This window comes from Centroberyx gerrardi, chromosome 13 (genome assembly GCF_048128805.1).
Source record: "Centroberyx gerrardi isolate f3 chromosome 13, fCenGer3.hap1.cur.20231027, whole genome shotgun sequence".
NCBI classification, from domain to species: domain Eukaryota; kingdom Metazoa; phylum Chordata; class Actinopteri; order Beryciformes; family Berycidae; genus Centroberyx; species Centroberyx gerrardi.
The window spans coordinates 10422660-10444866 of NC_136009.1; the positions used below are offsets into that span (position 1 = coordinate 10422660).

The 22207-nt window shown below is 43.8% G+C and overlaps 1 protein-coding gene across 1 annotated transcript; it reads left to right on the forward strand.

The window, feature by feature from the left end:
- Nucleotides 1-4907: 4907 nt before the first annotated feature.
- Nucleotides 4908-20398, forward strand: LOC139926097 (SH3-containing GRB2-like protein 3-interacting protein 1). Its single transcript, XM_071917680.2, has 24 exons — nucleotides 4908-4917; nucleotides 8534-8597; nucleotides 8844-8889; nucleotides 9266-9322; nucleotides 9690-9747; nucleotides 10793-10968; nucleotides 11200-11211; nucleotides 11799-11810; nucleotides 12401-12425; nucleotides 12559-12622; nucleotides 12823-12887; nucleotides 13000-13068; nucleotides 13167-13235; nucleotides 13338-14102; nucleotides 16857-16978; nucleotides 17273-17423; nucleotides 17692-17748; nucleotides 18116-18227; nucleotides 18647-18802; nucleotides 18931-19063; nucleotides 19166-19368; nucleotides 19531-19595; nucleotides 20030-20194; nucleotides 20376-20398. The coding sequence occupies exons 1-24, from the start codon at nucleotides 4908-4910 to the stop codon at nucleotides 20396-20398; spliced, it is 2679 nt and encodes an 892-aa protein (XP_071773781.2).
- The last annotated feature ends 1809 nt before the right edge of the window (nucleotides 20399-22207 follow it).

The window sequence follows — 22207 nt, forward strand, 5'->3', positions numbered from 1 at the left end:
AAATACTGAATGAGATATTGTAATGGATATTGAAATATTTTTTACAGATCATGCTTCATTATTTCCTCTGTCTTCGCATCATATGAACCATGTTGCCATTCATGAATGTTGATGCTTTGCACTTTGATACAGGCCAAAAGCCAACCAGTATAACGATTGATTAAAAGTTGTTGTAAATATCGAATGATGTTTGCGTGATGTTTGTTTGACATCTTTTGGTGCAGCCTTTGTGACAATGCAGAAATTCATGGAAAGGGCCCACATCCCACAAAGGCAATGGGCCTGAACTTTGGACCTTATTGCAAATCCCATGTGTGGCTTCTCCTGTCAGGGTTTGGTAATGTCAGATATGGTAAAAGTGTTTGGAATCTCTTCCCCTAGATATATAAACAATCATTTGATACAAAATTATCTAGAAAGGACCATTTTAATAGTAAAGTTTTAAAGTGTAATGTAGTGATTTTGTTTAGCCTTATATTGATAATATAGCAAGGGGAAAGTGCAGGTGGATTGGGCCACAGCTTACCAGGACTTCATACATTTATTGATTTCAATGTAGTTTGAACTGAACCTGACTCTGTTTTGAGACTCAGAAAGCCACTTAACTTTCCCTCAGGACTCTTCCTTTTGCTGCCAACACGTTTAACGTGGAAGCAAAAGGAAGAGTACTCACCTGTACCTACCGAAAGTAGGCTGGGAAAATAAGGCAATATCACAAAGACTATAGCGTGGTAGAAATGATAGTAGATAGCTGTGTTGCCCAATAATGTCCTTGAAGGAATTGTGGACCTTTCCCGAATACACAGAAAACATGTTTTTCTGTCAAATAGCACATCAAATGAAGAAAACATGTTTATCTTTCTGTTCCAGGATTCTCATTCATAGTTTTAGACAAGCAGCTACACAGCAGTCAGTTCAGTCCAACAAACTGCCTTACAGCTCTGGGAAATTCTGCCTGACATCAGTTATAGTAAGGGGAGAAAGAGAGAGAGAGAGAGAGAGAGGACTGAAACCTGAGATTTACACTAACTATACAATCACCATGATGCGTGCTGACAAAACAATACGCATTGTGCCCTCTGTTCATTTTAGGCTTGTTTCCCAGTAGTGGCCATGAATGGAAAAAGCGGAGGTGTTTTGTCCCGTCCGCAGAGACAAACCCTGGGTTTGGAAAGCAAGCTCTAGAGGAGGAGCAAAGCAGGTGCAGCAAAAGAGTGGTAATGGCAAGTATATATACGGGATATTGCAAATGAATTAAGAGTTTTCCAGGGTCTCTCACTACAGCCTGCTAGGAAGAGAGAAAGTGCTTTCTTGTGGTATGTCTCATTTCAGAAATAATAAAATTCACCAGAGCGATATTTATGACAGCCTTACTTCTACATCTAAATGGAACAACCTGTGAACTTGTCTCCATTTAGACCAGCTTATTTATACAGTCGTTGCCCTGGGGCATGGTCGACCTTGCTGCTGGGTTGGAGGAGGCCAGCCGAGTCTCCTAGTGCACCGTGGACCTACTTCTTCCTGGCACTGAGATCACCTACATGACACTGCAGGGGGCGCTGCTCTGGGAGTTCATACGTCACATACAGAGTCAGTGGTGGAGTGCATGGAGTTACATAGTGAAGTGACACAAATGACATAACAATATTGATATGATTAATGTATGCGTTATTGATGACTTGTATAGTGAAGTACCTTCCCATTCACAGTGACTTGGAGTTAGACTTAGAAAGATTCCCCTGTACTTATGGACTGTCAGAAATGTTGCCCCTTGCCTCTACTACATGCAAGTAGATTTAAAGAGTTGTTGAATAATTAATCGTCATCTGTTCCTCTTGTAGAGAGGCTCCGGGCGGAGACAGAGCGGTGGCAAGGTTACAGCGGCTCCCCATGGCCGACAGCACCAACATGCCCTACACTGATGCTGTCACCCCGTCAGCCCCAGTGGAGTCGTGTTGTCATGACACCCAGAGGATGGGCAACATCGCCCTACATCACGGGGCTGCCACGCATGGCCACCAAGGACACAAACAGGGACTCCATTCCAAAGGTACCAGAAAGGCAGTGATTATTGATCTGTGATCATGCTCAGCCAAGATTTGGTGTACGTGCAATTATGGTTAACTTTGGATAACTGATAGGTGTTTGGTTTCTCATGGTTGAATCCAGACTGTTACACATGATATATTATGAAGAGAACAGTGGGTATTAATCACCAAAAGTGATTGTATCCTAATCAATTCTTGCCTTTTGCTTGAAGGTAGGCAAAATATTCTGACAAGTTGTAACAAGCAAGCTACACTGTACACAGCGAGACATAACCAGGAATTCTGGGACTCATTTAAGGTCCGCTAAATAGCCAAAATTAATCAACAAATTTAACATCTGACCTGCCAACCAACTCCTTGGTAAATAATATATATGACAAGTCCTGGTGATGATATAGCATTTCAACTTGCTGTAAGATTTTGGTTCTGTCTAATTTGACGATGATGATGATGCTGAGGATGATGATGATGCTGAGGATGATGATGATGATGACTGATGCTTGGAATGGTTATTTTAGAGTGAACTGTTGCTACAAGAAAGATACAGCTCATGCAAACCCATATTAACTGTTGAAGTCATTAGGTGGCAGTATTGAGCTACACAAAGCCAGAGGAGTCACTGCAAAGTAATCCTGTCACTGCTCATGTTTTCCACAGATAGGCCTCAGTAAAAGCCTTCATGTCCTCAGTGATATCCATAGTTTTCATCAAATTGCATTCAGTGGGTTTGTCTCTAATAAAACTAGGCTGTAATCACCCAGTAAGCCGCCTGTTGACACACAAAATACTGCTCACTGAGGCTAATTTTGCGTCACTTTAAGTGTCCTTCACTGTTTTCTTCCCTTGGAGATGGTGTCTGCCATGACCACAATGTATAGAAATGTAGCCTATCTACCTGAGCAACCAAACACCATTAATTTACCGCTGTTTACCTCTGATGTGCAGTAGCAAATAGTACGGTAATGGTAATGTCACATTTGGCAGCATTGGACAGCAGCCCCACATGCACAGGTCAGAGCTCACTCTCCTCGTGTTTTGCTCTCCTCTGTCCGGCGCTCCCTTGCTAATCCCAGCTGCTCTGATTTGTGACCCGTGGATGGCGTCTTACGTAAGGAGCTGGTTAAGGAAAGCACACGGTTACAGCCTGTGGTCAGGTTAGGTAAGCTCATTAACAGTTACTCCAGGATGCCAGCTACTGATAAACCTTATTGGTGGGAATAGTAAACCAAGGTAGTGTGGATCCTGAATAAAGGTTCTGTGGCCTGCATCCTCTTCTCTAAATAGCCTTGGTCTCACGGTTTGGTAAATGATTAACTTGTTTGCCTCAGGGGTCTTAAATCTGATACTGGTGTACATTAAGCGAACAGTGTAAAATAGCCTACAGGTTTTGTGTGTCTGTGTCAGATAACCAGCCCAATACAACTCATTGACATCCATGGGTCCCTTATGTCTTTCCGTTATGGGAAAGAAGAGGGAGAACAGGAATGAGAGGGAGATTAAAAAAACCCCACAATCTAAGACTTACAACAAAATTTGAATCAGAGTATCTTTTGTGTCTTCCTTTTTTGAGATTATATGACCCCCCACAGCAGAACCCCCCCCCCCCCCCCCCCCATTTCTGACCTAACCTCCAATACCCCCCCCCACACACACACACACACACACACACACTATACCCTCTAACTGCCTTCCCCCATCTGTCCTCTCCCTACCAGTGAGCAGTGAGTCACTCTGCTGCGTCCGACTCACTGCCATTAAAAGCGGCTGAATAATCATACCATTGCTTTTCACTATTGGCATCTCAGCTTTCCTACAGAGGTACAACACTCATAGAGTAGCGGGAGGCTCGTTCGTCCTCTGCCGCTCTCGCTTTCTCTTTATCAGGCTAAAGTGTGAGCGTTGGAGGCCCCTCCTTCCTCCTCCTCCTCCTCCTCCTCCCAGTGAGCTTGTGTTATTATTACGGTTGACAGTGTGCACTCTGCGGTGCTTGACACGCTGTCGTCTTACAGTACAACGCATCTTTGTGCGACGACAGAAACATTATTGCACCCTGAATCCACACAACCGCACGTAAATGCCCACTAAGAAGCAGAAATGGAGGCGAATGCAGCATTTCTTTTCAAAAGCACGTTTCACCTCGACGCACCATGACACATTGTTAAGAAAAAGTGTTGCCACGGTACGACAGCATGGTCAGTCAGTGCGTTGCATTATGTGAGACCTTGCAAATATGTATGCAGTCGGCTGTGGAGTGTCTGCTCCAGGCAAGCCGAGAGCTGCTAAGGCATCAGGGGACAGCAGCCATGTGACCATGGTTGCAGGGATTGGTTTAGTGCAGATGTGACATCAGCAAGCCTCCCACTCCCTCCCTCCCTTTCTCTCTGTCTTTCCCGGTGTGCCTCTCTCTCTCTCTCTCTCTCTCTCTCTCTCTCTCTCCCTCTCTGTATTGCTCTGTTTTTTTCTCCTTTGCCTTTTCTCAGCATCCCCCCTCTCGGAGATGGCGTGCGTTGGTGCTGCTGGGGCGTCCGGGGCCTAACGCGCACCGAGAGGACCCCCTTCCCCCGATTTGCTGTAGATTCCTCGGGACTCTCTCCTGCCCGCAACACCGCTGCCGCTCAGCCTCCCCCCACCCCGCCCCACCTCACCCACCCCCTCCGTGCGGGTGTCTGGGAGCTGGGCCCTCGGGGGTGGAGGGAATCAACATCGTGCTTCGCTGGGGAGCTGTGCAGAATCGGCTATGCCCTGCCCAGGCATCCTCCTTTAGCCGGCTGGATTCCTCCATTTCTGTCTGCCTGTCCTGCTGTCGGCCCGTCTCCCACCGTGCGTGCGGGGGCAACATAGGAATGAAAATCTGCAATCATGATGCAAGGTAATTATCTGCGCTCTCCTTCTCTTCTCCTCCCTTATTTTTCTGTCCCCCCCCCCCCCCCCTGCTCCGTCCTCCTGCCCTCTTCTGTCCTGCTGGGCTATTAGAGCCAGTGAATCTAGTGATGTGCTGTGTAATGCCTTATGGATTTCTGGAACACCTGTGCTTCATGTCCTATGTGACGTGGCTGTCGTGTGTGTGTGTGTGTGAGAGAGAGAGAGTGTGTGAGGTGTAGATTGATTTGTAAAGGGAGAACTGATGCTCCCGGCGGTGTAGTACCGCACTTGCTGATGTCTTGTTGTGTTTGTGTGAGTGCGTGTGCATGCATGTGTGTTTATACATGTGACCGTGTGCGCGCGCGCGTGTGTGTGTAGTTTATAGTTCTGTCTCAAGGTTACACACTAAGGCTGTGTCCTATGAATGTGTAGTTGTGGAGAGATGTGAGCAGTCCGGGAAGCTCTTATCTCATCTAAACCACATAATACTGTCTGCAAATACAACTGGATCCATTCATGCTACTGCTGCTATTGCTGCCAATATAATATTATATCATGCCAATAGGAAAAATGATCCTTAAATATATTTTGTTATACACATAAAGTATAGTAAAAGGGCCATACCACAGAACAAAGGCATAGTGTAACAGTAATGGATGGGGATGAAGTAGATAGCAGAGTATGAATAACTGGATTGTTTAGGGTCGCTTAACAAGCGCTGCTTTGGAAAACATCTACAATGCTCACAGAGCAGCTCCATCATAGATCCCACCCTGCATGATGAATACCAGGCCTTTACCATCCATTAATGCCAACATGGTAATGGAAGGAAGGTGGCTATTATTAGCAAAAGGCCTGCGGTCAGCTTGCCGTGATATTGTACTTAGTTCACGTGCTCTAAGAAATCAACACTCACATCCACACAGATGTCACATGCTCATCATAGCCATTGTTAGCCACATGTGCAAGCAGCCAGCCCGCATCACTAATTACACAGTGTAGGCAGTTAGACATAGTTAGGCATCGCTAGTCACATTCAGTGATTGATCCCCGTTGGACTTTATGCAGCAGTGTTTATGAGCTGTACAGTATATGAAGTAGTAGAATTCTATGGGATGTTTTCAGGAACAGGCATTATAATCCTAGACTAAGAAATCTCTCTCAGTGGAGCTCGCCATTGAAAGGAGCGTTTTAGTCTTTGACTCGGTTTAATCTGTATTCAAACTAACCCTTTTAGAACTGTAAGCTTTATACTTGGGAGTCAGTTTTGTCAGTAGATAGCGACTTTAGGCTGGCACAAGGATTGGGAGAGCTGTGTCCAAAACTGAATTCTGGGTAATCTCACCTGCCAAAGGTCCCATATTATTTAGTTTTCATCATTTTGTTTTGGCACAGGATAAAAGAATAATGTTCTTCATGATGTTTTGCAAATAAATGTAGCTTAGTTTAAAGTTGAATTGGATTCAGTTGAATGGATTAAGTCCTCAGAACAGTCACAATATTGGACCCTGATTGGCTGACAACTCCAGCTCCTCTGATTCAGATGAGGTAAACCCGCTGATTGGAGGCTCTTCAGGGGGGATGCCAGGTCAAATGCTGCAGACTGGCCTGATTGGAAGGATTTCAGGAGTTGTTTAGTGAGGGGAGCCAATCAAGACCAAGTCCAGTTGTGATGCGTTGACTGGATTTGGTCTGAAACTGCCTGTAAAAAAAGGATTGATTTTTGGTGCAACAGCTATAAATTTAACCACTCAAACAAAATCAAATCTTAACAATGTTTTCATTAAACATCTTTGATCATATATGTACATGAATAGAGGAAATTTTTAATTCTATAATGTGAGATCTTTAAGCTTTGTGTTCCTGTGAGTTAGCATCAAGAGGGGCCACATCAAAAGACCCAAACTCAACTATATTTACAGTTAATATGATTAATTACCATAATCTCTCTGTTTAAAGAGTGCCTTAGGGCTCAGTTCAGGCGAACTTAATAAATGGGTTACAAAACAACAGTCCTCCTTGGATGCACGATGTGATGTGCATGCTGTGCTGTCATGCACTCAGCAAACCAACTAATCTGTTTGGATTGCTCAGTACTACTTGTGCTGCATCAGTGTATTTTCACGCAGCTCGGTAGGTTGTTCCATATCAATGTCAAGATTGATTCTCTATTTTTACACCTTATCACACAAGACGCACGCAGGTCAAGACCGGATAGAAGGCTCGCTGTACGCCACGGTCTCCGCTGATGCAGAGCCACGCAGGAATAACCTTTGCCATTGAGCGGCCCAGCTAGCTAATGCATCACACGCCCCGGCATGTCCTTCAGCACCCGGGAGACTCTCTGCTTCCCAAGTGACTGGCACTGCGAACCAGTCCAGCGTGATGTCTCCACATGTACAGTGTTAATCAGCGCTTTAATGCTGGTGTGGAGAGCCACAGACTGTGCATTGCAGTCTGTGCAATCTGATTCGACAAATGCAGGGGTTTCATGGGCGACACGGGTGTTCATTCATTCATTATACATTTCTACATTTCAGCTTTTTAGATGTTTGTTGATTCACCTGACGTATGTAGGGTTGAAACAAAAACCACTACATCCTATGTCAGTGGTTCTCAACATGGGGTCCGGGGACCCCCAGGGATCCTTGAGTGGGTTCACCATTATTTCATTTACAAGAAATTAACGCAATTAGAGAATGTAGAAGAATGACTATTTTGATCATAGTTTCACTGTTATCCCTCTACCTACAATACAGATAGTCATGGAATTCTGGACAAAATCATATCTAACAATAAAAATATTCTCAGATTTGGGTCCAAGAGACAAAATGTCATTAAATGGGGGTCCGTGGCCCAAATGTGTACTAAATTAGGAGTCCTTGATATGAAAATGGTTGACAATCACTGTCCTATGTGATACTCCAAACCTGAAATGAAGAACATGTATGAAGTATTACCCTCAAATCCCATCCAGCAAGACTCACTGATGTGGGACGCCTCGGGAAACCTTCAGGCTCCGTACACGTTAAAAGTGTGTCTTGGTGTTGGTTTTTCTAGTTGCCCTGATTCCAGCGCTGCGTGGTGCCAACCGACGACGCTGCGGGGGGCTTGGCATCCCGTTTGGCAGACGGGTCGCTGTACATTTCTCCCCACTCTCCCCTGAATCTCGCTAATGAAGTGTTCAAATTGATCACCCCCCGGCTTGTCTCTCCTTTCCATCTTATACATCTAAGGAGGGGACACTTAAGGGGATTGCTTCCGCATCTATATGATGTAATGCGTGCCCCGTGTTCGGTGGATGCTCTCCCTAGATGGGAGGATGTTTGTGTCCCACATCGATACATCAGTTTGTATTAACTGGCTGTTATTAGGGTTGGTGTAAGTGTTCTTCCTTGAGTTACATCAGCGTCCCACTCTGCTGCGTTCTCTGCTTTTAACTACTTTTTAAACGCCGCCAAGACAGTTAACTTAATAGTAGACTCTAAAACTGTTAAAATTAATTCTTTATGATGTTGTTTTCTCTCTCTCCATCTCTCTCTCTCACTCTCTCTCTCTCTCTCTCCCTCTCTCTCTCTCTCTCTCTCTCTCTCTCTCTCTCTCTCTCTCTCTCACTGTACTAGGACTGAAAAACCGAACCAGGAAGGCCTTGGGGTTACGGAGGAAAGACAAGGATACAGACTCCACGTGAGTTTGCTCGTGCGCATACAGGGACACAATAAATATGCAAAGTTGAACAGCCATACAACTTTGAAATCACTGCATAATTTAGCAGCTTGGAAATGTGTTTTCGAGACGTTGGCAGGCATTAAGAAAACGCTATGTAACTATGTATCTTGTGAGATTTATTTTTCCCCCTAAAGCTTTGTGGCACTGATTGTCTTCAGCTCTTAAGCATCTGATCGTCGTGCTCCTCCTTGTCTCTCCAAACAGGAGCTCACCTGACAAAGAAGGAACTGGAAGTGGAAAGAAAGGAAGCGTATGTACATTTTGGATTTTCTCCTGTTTCTCCTGTTTCCCCTCTGAATAATGAGTAGTGTTCTTCTCGGGATTTGTGACAGTGCGGTGCCGGGGTGCCAACTTTCACATGAAATGATACACCTGCTGATGTAATAAGTTGTAGATTGACAGGTTGGGTTTTTTTACATAGTGGTGCAGTAGATTCACAGCAGGTTGCAGCACAGCTGTTACACTCTTTAGGGAAATTCTGGTGCTGTTTATCTTTTGTGGTGTTTATTCCAATTAAAATTTTGAGATTCCTGATGTTTGTCATGCCAATAGTGACACTGACGTCACTTGAGGTAAGCTTTCCAATATTGCCCTCTTGTTACGTTCTCTTTTCTCCATCTTGACAGAAAAAGGCCAATGGGGCGCCCAATGGCTTCTATGGGGAGATTGACTGGGACAGATATGTAAGTGTCCACAGCCGACTCCCTGCTCCGCTACTACTACTACTACTTTATGTTTCTGACTAAGCAGAGACATTGCAGCTTTGGGTGTGAAACAGTTGCTGTGCTGCGGCGATCGTTATCATGTAACGCCGGGTTCAAAATGACTGAGTAAACTGCGCGAACAGAGTGATAGCTGCACATATTCTGTGAGTCAGCAAGAGCTTCAGCCAGCAATCTGACAGCCTCAGCCAAGACATCTGAGTGGAATTTGATCCGCATTTATATGCAGTGTTCACAGGAATGAGGAGAGTTTAGCAGCGCATCTGTTATAGTGTGTGATGAGCTACGATTGACCGTCGTCCCTGTTGGTCTCCTCTCCGTTTCCCAGGCGTCTCCTGATGTGGATGAGGAGGGCTTCAGCCTCAGACCGGGTGAGGAGGGAGATGATATCCTTTCAGCTGAGACTGAGACTGGCAGGCAGGAAGCAGCACCAGCCTCGGGACCCTTGCCTGCAAAACTATTGACCTGTTTGGCTGAGTGACACATTGGACGAGTGCTTCTCAGCATTAAATAGGCCAAATCAATAGACCTCTCTGGCCACACCGCACATGCGCGCCCCTGCAGCGAGGTGCAGGGCAGCCGGACAGCGCCACATTGCATTCGGCTTTACAGTTGCCACTACGCTATAGTTCTCATTAACCGCTGACCTAGAATGCCTTGGTATTCCAAAGCTATGTTTTGCCCCCCCGCGGGAATTAGTAAACTATATGTTGGAATTGGATTTGGAATGTGATCCTGGAGAGCCGGTACTATGGAGATGGTCCGCCGTGAGCAGGAAGATTTGGCTCAGATAAAGCTGGAGTGTCAGTTACAGCAGGTGTAACGTTGTTAACTGGGGCACAGCAGGCAGAGACAGAGGGCTAAGATCTCACTCCTGTGCTGCAATATTGTTCTACAAGTGAAGGGTGTGTATTTGAGAGAACATTTATTTATTTTAAAAGGATGTGGCTGGATCCTAGTTTTTGCAGCCTAACCCTAACAGTGACAGTTATATGAGACCAGAACAAAGCAAGTCCAATTCAAGACCATTCAAGACTGTAATTGTGTTGGTCTGCCATCATAGTCAGGGCTCAAATTTTGCATCAGTTTCTCTGCTAATATTCCAAACAAAAAACGACATTTTAATCAAATAGAATTGGACATATGGTAGAGATTAGCGTACTACGTGACAGAAGGCATTGTAAGGGAAAGTTTTGTTCGATCAAACCACAGTAAAAAGAAAGACAAAGTAGTTTCAGATGATGTGCACAAGGTTGGATATGATGACACTATAGTTGTTTTCTCAACCGCTCTTGAAATCAATTTTTGAGTCAATTTCTGACCTAAAATGTTGCCTTGAGACCGGTCTCGAGTACCACAACACTAAATATTAGGCATCGCATTGGTTCCACTTTACATTCTCAGTCCTTATCGTCCTTGACAATTACTCACCAGCTTCCAGAGGAAAACATTTCTTCTCCTCCAGTGATTCAGAGGATGAGGAAGACAGCAAGAAAAGGTTCAAAATCAAGATCAAGCCGCTGGTGTCGGACAGTGCCAAGTGTGTCACTCCTTCCATGGACGAGCTGAAGGCCTCGGTGGGAGGCCTGGCGCTGTCTCCCTCTCTGGTGAGTGCCACTAATCGCCGCTGCTCTTGTTATGTTACACAGTATCGATCGGGGCAAAAAACACCCCGCAACTTGAGTATGTGTTTTTATTTCCTTATTAGCGACTGAATCTGTTGAATGTGTATCGCTTCGTCTCTCTCTTTCTCTCTCTGTGACACTGTCTCCTCACACTTTCTCTCTCTTTCCATGTCTTTGCTTCTCTCTATTTCTGCTGACTTGTACATCTTGTAGAAGAGAAGTCCGGTAAGCCTGTCTTTTCTGACTTGTTCATCTCTGTATCACTACCAAGAGCGAAAGCATGGCATGGGTTCACTTGGTAGCAGTGCTTGATACTTTTTCCTTTCTGTGGTAGTTGATTTTTATAAATTGCCTTTATGGCAATATGTTGAACCCCCTTTTCTGCATGTAGTTTCTGTCCCTCCCTCAAAGTGTATGCTCTTTTTAGGCATAGAAAGTCCTCCCTTCCTTTTGTTGATTGTTTTTTCTTTTCAGTTCCAACTTTACTTCAACCTGTCTGGCAAAGCGGCTGTGTTACATAATGCACAGTAAACATAACACTCGCTCCAAACCTATTGATTTGGTTTCATCGGGGCTTACGCACCGAGCAGCAAACTACGTTCAATGCGCAGCTGTGTGAATGTTGGTCGTACATGTTGCTGATGTTGTGTTCATGGTGTCGAAAAGGTGTTATGGCTCATGTTGCATTATGAAGGCTTTGCGGTTAAAGTAAAGAGGTGCGGTGTGTGCAGTTTTAGTTTGTGTCCATTTGACTGATTTGTCACTCACTCTCTGACCCAGGTCTGTTCTCTCTTCCTTTTTGCTGGTCTCAGAGACGCAGCCCGGTGAGTTTCTCACACCATCTGCTGGCTGTTTCAAGGCCCGCACCGCAAAACACAGCTGTCTAAACTCTGCTGATTGTCCACGTTTAAGTACAGATTATAAAAGACCTGTACACAACAAAAAAAATGTCTATCTTAGTCAATCTTAATGTCATACTGAGTCTTAAAATATTTTTTCTCAAAACAAGTGAAAAATATGAAAATGGAGTTAGATAATTTCACGTGTTTCCAATGCAAATCAACTTGTCTAAAGAACTGTGTTTAATTAAATGTCATTTTCTTGATACTGATGGAGTGATCTGCCTTGTTTCAAGATACTGACTTTTGTTTCTAGAAACTTCCTAAAAGAAATGAAACTGCACTGGAAATAAGTGGAATTATCTCACCCCATTGGCAGATGTTTTGTTTTAAGACAAATAAAATTTCATCACTGAATATGACACTAAATGACTTGTTAAGATGGACATTTTTTGCAGTGTATTGAAAATTTGAGTCACACATATGCATATCATTTCATACATACATTCCTGTATTATCTGTATCTTAAATTCCTGTATTATCCATATCTCAAATTTGGTTTGTTTCTTTTACAGGGACAGATAAAAAGACACTTGTCCTGTAAGTACATCCGTCGGGGACTTGCTTTTCCACTTGACCGTTTTACAATCAAGCAGTTTACTTTGTGTTACACATATGTTCATATACAAGTGTGTAACAGAGAGATGTTGAGTTTTTCTTATGTTTCTCACAGGTGAGGAGATTGCCCGACCCAGACGCTCAACCCCAACACCAAGCCCCGCCCCCGACATGCCAAGGTCAGAGTCTTTCTTTTACTAATATATATAATGATATTCATTATATTCACAGAAAGGCAAGAACAGTCTTTCTCTTTGAGGTGTGCGGATTTGTCTTGAATTGCAAAAGAAGTTGCTTTGCTACATTTCGAGCAGCCAAATGAGAAACAAAATGAGGGATGTTTGTTTGTGATTGTTGTATTTATCCATTGCAGTGACAGACTATCCCAGAACGTTCCTGCCTTCTTCGGGCTGCCACCAGAGACCAGCTATTCCAGATATGATGGTCTGTCACATATCAATAGGATATAGCTCCATACACATGAAATAGTAGTTAGTATTGTAGTTTATAGAGGTGTCATTGGTTGTTTCTCTGTCACTGGCTCATCCAATCACAGTTGTCCCTGATGTCTGGGAATCGAGACCACGGCCTGAGTCTCCTTTGACCAGAGGCTTTCCAACAGGAGGTGAGCCGGCACGGATGAACCTCACTTTATCTTAGTTGTATTAGGAGTTACACCTGTTGAATGTGCTTTGACTCATTTAACTGTCATCTTTCTTTCAGCTCCTCCTCCGCTTCCTCCAAAAAACATTCCATCGACCAGTCATTACGGCTATCCTTCGGACTCTTCCGGTAAATTCTGCTTTTAATAATCACACACCAGTACACCTGTCATCAAGTGAAATCCCATGACGGCTGGCTGTGATCTAAGTGCTCCACCCTAATTTTTTGCAGCTGATCTACCTAATGGAAGGGTCTCTCGCAGCCCCGCCCCCATCTACCTGAACGTCCAATCCCCCTCCTCCTACCGCGGCTCCCCCGTCCCGGACCTGGACGACGTGTTCGGCCCCGTGGACAGCCCCCAGAGCAGCGAGGAGGCGGTGTCTCCCAGATGGGTCACTTTCAGCAGCGACCGCCCCCCTCCGCCGGACGAACCTGCCCCCCCTCCGCCGCCGGAGTCCCCTGCCCCCGACACGCCCTCGTCCACCCCCTCCACCCCCTGCCTCTCCCCCGGCCCGCCTCCCGACGAGCCCCCGCCTTCCCCTCCGCCCCTTTCTCCGCCCGAGTCACCTCCTCCTCCTTTCACGCCTCCGGACTCGCCCCCTTCCATCGTCCTGGGACCCCCTCCGGACGAACCGGCCCCTCCCCTGCCTCCCGACTTCTCCCCCTCCGACTCGCCTCCGGTCTGCCTGGACGACGAGGCGTTCGATGAGGAGGTGCTGCAGTTCGCGCAGTACTCTTCGTCCCCCGCCCCCACCAGCCCCGTCCCGCCTCTGCCGGCGGAGCGGAGGTCCCCCCGGGTGGGAGTGCCGTCTCCCTTGGTCCTGGGGGGCGCCGGGGGGAAGAGGACTCCGGAGGGTGCGTACCTGAGAGACGATATCCCAGACTTCGTGGGCTCACCCAGAGAGCTGACGCCGAGCTTCAGGGGCACGCCACCTCCTCTCCCTCCCACCACCTACAGGTCTATCGTGTCTTCCCCGGGGCCCTACTCAGGCAGCAGTGAGTACTGTGCTCTCTTTCTAAAAGTTTCCAATGGCCACTTAGGCTGTGTTCACATCTCCAAACATACACAACATAACATAAGTATGTTTTGAGTGGTTCAAAAGAACTCTGGAGCATTTACTCATTTAGTTTGGTTCATTTGGGCAGGTGAGAACAATGCCATTTGAACCTGAGTGATACCAAAAAAAACCGAGTGAGGTGCCTGAAAATGCAGGTCTCAGTCCTCCCAAGCAAACTGCAGTGCGTTTTCTTAGGAGTGAGAAAGTAATCCGAACCAACTACAGGAAATGACCATAAAACGCAAGGGTTTATGGGTATAAGGAGACAGATGTTGCCTGTAGGCTATCAGATGGCAATATATTAAACATAAAATTCTGTCTAAATGGACAATACAAAATAAAGAAACAGTTTGAAAATGACATTAAAAGCAAAAAAAGGTTGAAAACTATATCTCCTCAGGTGTTTCTAACTGGATCAGAGCTGGCAGGGCGTCCTGACTGAACTGACTCATTGTTAGTGTGAGAAGCTACTGGGGAAGTAGTTTTACAAGCTTATAGCAACTGATATGTCAGAGCTTCTCAAAATGTAATAAAATATTGCTCTAAATGGGTTGAAAATGTAATAAAACCTGCTGCTGTGCTAAAATGTTGGACAATGTAATAACATCATATTGTTACATTAACCGGCGTTATGACTTCATAAAGGGTGTAACATATTTTTAACTGATGATGTAATAATAATATTAACAAATAATGTTATAATGAATGAGAAGAATGCAATAATATGACTACTTTCATTATGAAGTAATAACTGCCAGTTAATGTAAATATTCGCTGTTATTTATTACATTAACAGGTTTTACTTTTTTATATTATCCAGCAGTGAGCTGGAATCAGTTCTGTTGTTCTGTAGAAATATAGCTTTGTTTACTAAACTTCACTAGAAAAAGAAGTTCAAACTATTTTGTATCATATATACAAAATCAAAAGACTGCAAAAGAAAAAAACATACTGATTGGGATGTTAACAAAAGTTTTAGCCTAATTTATTTGAAATAAAGTGCAAGCAGTGCTTTCTGTGTTTATAATGCTCACACTCTGACAGCTGCCTGCCAGAAACTAGAGTCTGGATGTAAATACAAACCAAATAAACCAGTCTGGTTCATCACAGGGAGAAGAGCAACAAATGTTAACTTGCTTTATGTAATGTCAATCATTCCTGCATTTTCACACAAACCCAAACCAAAGAACCCAGTTTGGGTTTTTCATGGAGCAAAGTGGAAGGAATGTTAACTTTCTGTTGTACTTAAATAAACATACTTAAAATAACATTTTACTTTTACTACCTCAACAAAAGTAAATAAAAAATGTAAAAATAAATACATGGATGAAAAATGCAGTTCCTTTCTTTTCTTTTATGGACAAAAGTAGTTAGTTGCAGGAGTTAACTAAGCCTCAAAATGAATAAAGTAATAAACTACTAAAAACACTATCCAAATTTGAATTTAGTTAAACTACTAGTTTAATTGCATGAAGGGAAACTACTCCCCAAAACTGCGCATTATTAGCTCCTACTATACAAGTATCTGGTATGCATGGTCACTAGGTCACATGGTCACAACTGTTCACAATATTTGCATTATTTGCAGTTTATCAAAGCAAAAAGAAATGGTGTGAGGATTATTATTGAGTACTATCACCGCCTTATGCAGATGATTCTAGAAGTTTTGCTGTATGAGCTGCATGTAACACTGCAGCTGCACTGCACTTCTGCTCCAACCTTGAGAAGGATTGATTTGAAAATAATATACTAATATAATTTTCTTTTCAGCTTCCAGAAGAATCAAACAGTAGTCTGGTGGAGACAGCTAATCATTTGAGAGTCACATGTTGAGATGGGATGGGCTGAAATATGTCTAGTGTTGTTGTGTTTCACTTAGACAGCTGTGTTAAATGTGAGACCTAGTTTTGCATAAGAGGTTGCAGATTGCTATAGCAGCTTACCACATTTCTTATTGCTCTTGAAAACAGCCTTGAGTACACAGGTGACTTTTTTTTATTTATTTTGGAAGTCACAGCTGTTCAGACTCATTATTATTAGCAGATGTTCTGTGTGTTAGGATGTGATAGAATTAAATACTTTGGTATTTTTGGTCATTTCCCACTAGTTCGATTGAGCAGGGAGGGATCAGTATAGATATATAGAATTGAGCAGACAAACTCCCTGCAAAACGTTGTCCCTCATAACAAGTCTTTTAATCTTGTAATCAGTCCTAAAATCTTATTTTTCTTAATTGCATGAGATGATTTCACTTATTTCCAATACTACTCAACTTTTCACTTTAATCAAGTGACATTGTCTTGAATCAGGTGAAGTGATCTGCCTTATTGCACGATTATTGCAAGAGTCACATATTTTAAATTCTCGAAACAATTGAAAATGATTTGAAAACAACTGAAATCATCTCACAATAATAGCAGATTTTTCTGATTTTTTTGAGTGTAGAGTGACAGATTAGCCACAACAAATACCATTACATATTACATAGATTTATTTTCCCACTGTGTCTATACCTTCTAAACTATGGACACAAGTCATTATCTAAAACAAGTTCTGGTGAGTCTGTAGGCGTAGTTGCTCTGTGAAAACGACATTAACATATGATGGGAAATGACTGTGCTATCATTGAATGAAAAATCTGTACATGTGATCTAATGAAAAGGCTAACTGTAGCCCCCGGCGTGTGCCACAGGCCCCTCGTCTCCAGCTCGTCCTGCCACGCCTCAGTCAGGAGGCAGTCCCGTTCCTCCTCCTCCTCCTCCTAGACCGTCCTCACGACCAAAGCTGCCCCCAGGGAAACCAATAGCAGACCTGGTATGGTGTCCCTTCAGGCATCTATAAAATACCCCATTATTATTAATGACTTAATGTCTTAGTTGGTTGGTGTTATAACATAATCATTCTGTATTTCCCTTTTCAAAGGAGAGCCACTAGTCTTCCTTTTGTTAGTTTTCAGTCCTAGACAACAGATGAAGTGTTTCAACAGACAGAAATCATGCCAGTCACGGTTAATTGTAGCCTCAGACAGGCGTGTGAGTGTGTGATCACCCTCTGCACTGTGTTTTCACTGTAATCATAGAGTGTTGTGTTGCTGTGTACCGACTCCAGGCTCGGCCGTTCAGTCCGCCGGTCTCAGGCAGCCCCCCGCCTTTCGCCCCCCTGGCCCGGGCGGAGAGCTCTTCCTCCATCTCCTCCATCACCTCGCTGAGCGCAGCGTCCACCCCCACCTTAGGGAGGGACCTCAACATGTCCACCACAGGTACAGCACCAGGACAGGGATCACTCTCAGCCACACGGACAAATCACTCATCAGCGACATGACCAGCTAATACAGACATAGACATTTAGTTTAGGTTTACTTACAGTCTAAAATTACCTGGTGTGGATGGGAATCTATGAGCGAGGGACAAGTGTGCACCCCTGTAGCATTTTGTTTCACCTCAGTGTGTGTCCATGTTGTGCAGTCACTCATCGTCCTGTCCTCTCCTGTCCATGATTCTCTCCCCCTCATCTCTCTGCACACTCAGAGGGCCCACAGCCTCTGGTGTGGTTTGACCACGGCAGGTTTTATTTAGCCTTTGAAGGTGAGTCAAGCCAAACCACTACTGTAGTGCCACCTGTGCATGGGCTGAATACACCTGTCCTCCTCTAAACCTGCCGTCCTCATGCAGTCCTGACTCCTGTCCACGCTCAAGTCCACTCAGCGAGAATATTCCCGCCCATCCCATCCCATGTCAGCTCACTCTGTTGACCTCGAATCTAGATTCTAGATGGCGTGTTGAGTTTTGCTTCTGTCCTGTTGCTTCTCTTTGGTTTTACCCCTTTACCCTCTGCCTGTAAACCATGGCTGATCATTTGAGCAGATAGAGACACCTCAGAGGAATAGACGAGACTGTTTAGGTGTAGATCTACGAGGCCCATGGTGTGTGTGTGTGTGTGTGTGTGCTTTAGGGTGCTCCAGAGGACCCAGCCCACTTACCATGGGACCCCAGGACACTCTGCCAGTGGCAGCTGCCTTCACTGAAACCATCAATGCCTACTTCAAAGGCGCCGACCCCAGCAAGTAGGCCAACATATTCTGTTACAGCCGCAATAACCAACATTCTTGCCAATATGAATAACTCCCACTGATGATAGAAACAGGTTTAACGCTGATGTAACACAGAGGCAGGTTATGCATCTTGTCGACAGTCTTGAGTCATGATTAGCAAAATGAATCACTTGTATCGTAATGTGGAGCATGCTTTTAGCAATTGGTCTTCAAGTAAGAATTCTATTGACAGCAAAAGGAAAGATGAGAGAAAAATAGCTTCGGGGAGACCGAGGAGACACGTTTCTGTAATAGACTAACAAAGTGAATGCATTTCTGGCAGCCAGGCATCCTCTTTGACATTCAGCTTTAGATACCAAAGGGATTCTGGGAGCTTAAGTTTTCATCCAGCCCGATGTGTGCGTTCTGCCTCTTCACTCCCTGTGTCCCAGATGTGTGGTAAAGATCATGGGGGAGATGGTGCTGTCCTTCCCCGCAGGCATAACCAGGCACTTTGCCAGCCACCCGACTCAGCCCGTCCTCACCTTCAGCATCAGCAACTACAACCGACTGGAGCAGGTCCTCCCCAATCCACAGCTGCTGTGCTGGTAGGAGCAACATTTTATGCAAATATACCACACACAAACACATTAACTGTACGTGTAGTTCTTTGTTTGTATAATAATACATACACGATATATGATATATACGTCTCTACATACCTCTCCTCCTTTAGTGATTCCATAACGGACAATGTACACACCAAGGAATTCTGGGTGAATATGCCAAACTTGATGAGCCATCTGAGGAAAGTGGCTGAGCAGAAGCCTCAGGCAACATACTACAACGTGGATATGATCAAATATCAGGTCAGCCGCAATCACCACTATCTATCTATCTATCTATCTATCTATCTGTTATATATCTATCTGTTATATATCTATCTGTCTGCTGTCTTCCCCCTGCCTCAGGTCTCGGCAGATGGGATCCAGTCCACTCCTCTCAACCTGGCAGTGAGTTGGCGAGGCGATGCTACCAGCACGGACCTGCGGATAGACTACAAATACAACACAGAGGCCATGGCCGCCCCCACGCCACTACACAACATCCACTTCCTGGTTCCTGTGGATGGAGGCGTGGCCAAACTCCAGGCCATGATCCCCCCTGCCACCTGGTGAGGATACAGATATATTGGAACTTGGAATTTGTTTGCAGTTTGTTAGGCTAACAGCTTTATTTGCTGTGTTGACAGTTGAGGCTTTACATCTTTCCCATGGACAAATGCACATCAGAAAACAAAATGTTGCTCCTTACACAGTGTGGTTTTGTCATTAAGGAACCCAGAGCAGCGGACAATGCAGTGGAAGATCTCCAGCCTCTCTCATAGGTCTGAAAACGGAGGCAAGTATTCATCTTTTTTCATCTTCATGTTTTTCATCTTCCTCTTTCACCTCAGCATCACTCTCATTCTCTTCTGTCTTTATTTCACTGGACTTTTTTTTTTTTTTTAAAGAAAAATAATTGAAAAGCCAATTTCAGAGATTTAGGCATGTACAGACATCTAACACAGACGGATCATGTATAATATATCCTATTTATTTGATGGTATTTTAATGTGAAAAAGTTGCATATTGCATTATTGGGAACTACATTTGATTTCATGGATTGATGGATTGACGGAGGGATTGATTTAGACTTTATTAATTCATTACATTATCAGACAAAACAACATTTATATACTACAACATACAGACCCAAACTTTAAAACATAAAACAAAAAACCCCCCACAACTGTCAACACCATAACTGTTTAATACCATGTCTCTGTCCTGCAGGAGTTGGGGCTCTGCTGGGCCGGTTCCAGTTGACAGAAGGTCCCAGTAAGCCCTCCCAGCTGGCAGTCCAGTTCACCAGTGAGGGAAGCACGCTGTCAGGGTGTGACATCCAGCTGGTAGGGACTGGCTACAGGCTTTCCCTGGTCAAGAAGAGATTTGCTGCAGGTCAGTTTGAGTGTAAGGGATTGCATGATGTCATGGTGCCTGACTGCGCTCACTCTGAATTAAGTTGCTGTAGGATTTAGTCTGTCGAACAAGAAACAAACCCAGACACTCTACCAGAGTGATTTAGAATTGAATGGCTGGACTTCTCCTCTTTGACTTGTCTTCTCTTGTTTTGCTTCAGGTAAATATCTGGCGGATAATTAGTGGACTTGTTTGTGAGCGGAAACCAAGAGAATCAATGGCTTTTGACTGTGAAGATGACACACTATGGATCCATCCCATGTTTAGTATATTTGAAACTTTATCTTTAGCAGCAAAGGATTAATGGTTGAGATGTAACATCAGAACATAATCTCTCTCTGTCTCTCTCTTTCTCTCTCTCTCACACACACACACACACACACAAACCTAGATTATTATTTTATTATTTGACTTTCTAACACTCCATATTCAGTAGACTGACCGCTGCTGAGTTTATGCAAGTAGTTACAAATCATCAGTTTTGTGCACCTGGAACACTTATGGGTTCATGTGGAGTAAAATATAGGGAAACCCGACGTCTTTGTTCTTGTTACCTTAAACATTCATCATTGTGGATTCATACAGTGATCCAGCCTTATTCATTTCAGAGTTTCTTTTCTCTAACTGGTTGTCATGGCAAATGCACTGTACAAGATATTGTGAATAGATATTATATATTAAAATAGTCTAAAACAAGACGGAGGGGAAATATGAAAATGTGTGGTGTGGGGTTGCTTGACAGTTGTATTCCAGTGGGTTCACCAAATAACAGGTTGCTCGGTCAGATCTGATTTACACTGCCGCCTCAAATCTGACTTTTTTTCATCATGTGTGACACAGATCTAATCTTTTATTGTTGTCTAAACAGAGCATTGAATTAATTTTTTTCTGTTTAGACAGCGTTGAAAAGAGCCCATTCTACCAAACTTGAGACAATAGAATTAGCGCTGATTATAGATGACTGATCACTTCACAGTTCTATGAACCTCAGCATCAACACTCTCAATCTGAGATAGTTGATGCATGCAGAGCCAGGTCAGTGTCTCACATGATGGTGAAAAGCAATCAGCTTTAAGGGGCAGGGGAAACGCAGCCGAGGGGAACTTGGCTGCAGATTGTAAGTGTTGCCTTTGGTGATGTTTGATAAGTTGGCCAATTCCTTTGACTTTGATCTTTGGTCTTGACCAGGATAATTCTGGACATCACAGAGTAATGAAAAGAAATGTCTATCAAGAATACAGCACTATACATGTCCCTCTTGTTGATTTATTTTCTTGTTTTTCCACCATGTGGAGTAAATAGGTGTTTTATCATTTTCTAATAGCAATATTTAAAAACTAAGTGTAAAAAGTGTACATAGAAAAATATGTTTCAAATATCTCTTTGGACATTTGGATGTGTCTGTGATTGTCTCTTGATTTATCGATGTCAACCCTCATAATGCGTTAGGTTTACATAACACCGTTCAAATCTCTGTTCATCCTCGTCTTTCATTTTCAATGTGGATTTCTTGTACAAAAAAACTGTGACTGTCAATGATGAATAACTCCAAAACGGTTCCGCATGAAATCTGCATCAATCTGCATTTGTCCATCACCACTCTTACCAATGCAATGCCAATTTATCTGTTTCAAGACGTTCATGATACATGTGTTTTTGAAACCGACCCATGAGAGGAAACTTTTTGCCTTCACTTGCACTTCACTTCCACTCACTATTTTGCTGTTGTTGCACCTTCAGAAACTCATTGTCAATAGGTTCGGCATGCATTCATTAATATTGCAACTCCATAATATGTATGTAGCTGTTTGACATCCTCCTGTGTTTGACTTCCACACAAAACACACCTTACAGTCCAACGCATTCATAATACATTTTATGGCTTGACGTCATAAATAACATTTGATATGTGTTTGAACATCGCATTTTATAGAATGTTTTGATGTGTTGACTCACAATTTGGTCCTGGGTGTAATATTTTGTTTAGGCCTT

What these genes read in the sequence shown, in the direction of transcription:
- LOC139926097 (XM_071917680.2), top strand. An exon ending in GGGGCCCTACTCAGGCAGCA is followed by an intron (nt 14,103 to 16,856) that starts GTGAGTACTGTG and finishes CGTGTGCCACAG; the next exon opens with GCCCCTCGTCTCCAGCTCGT. An exon ending in GGAAACCAATAGCAGACCTG is followed by an intron (nt 16,979 to 17,272) that starts GTATGGTGTCCC and finishes TACCGACTCCAG; the next exon opens with GCTCGGCCGTTCAGTCCGCC.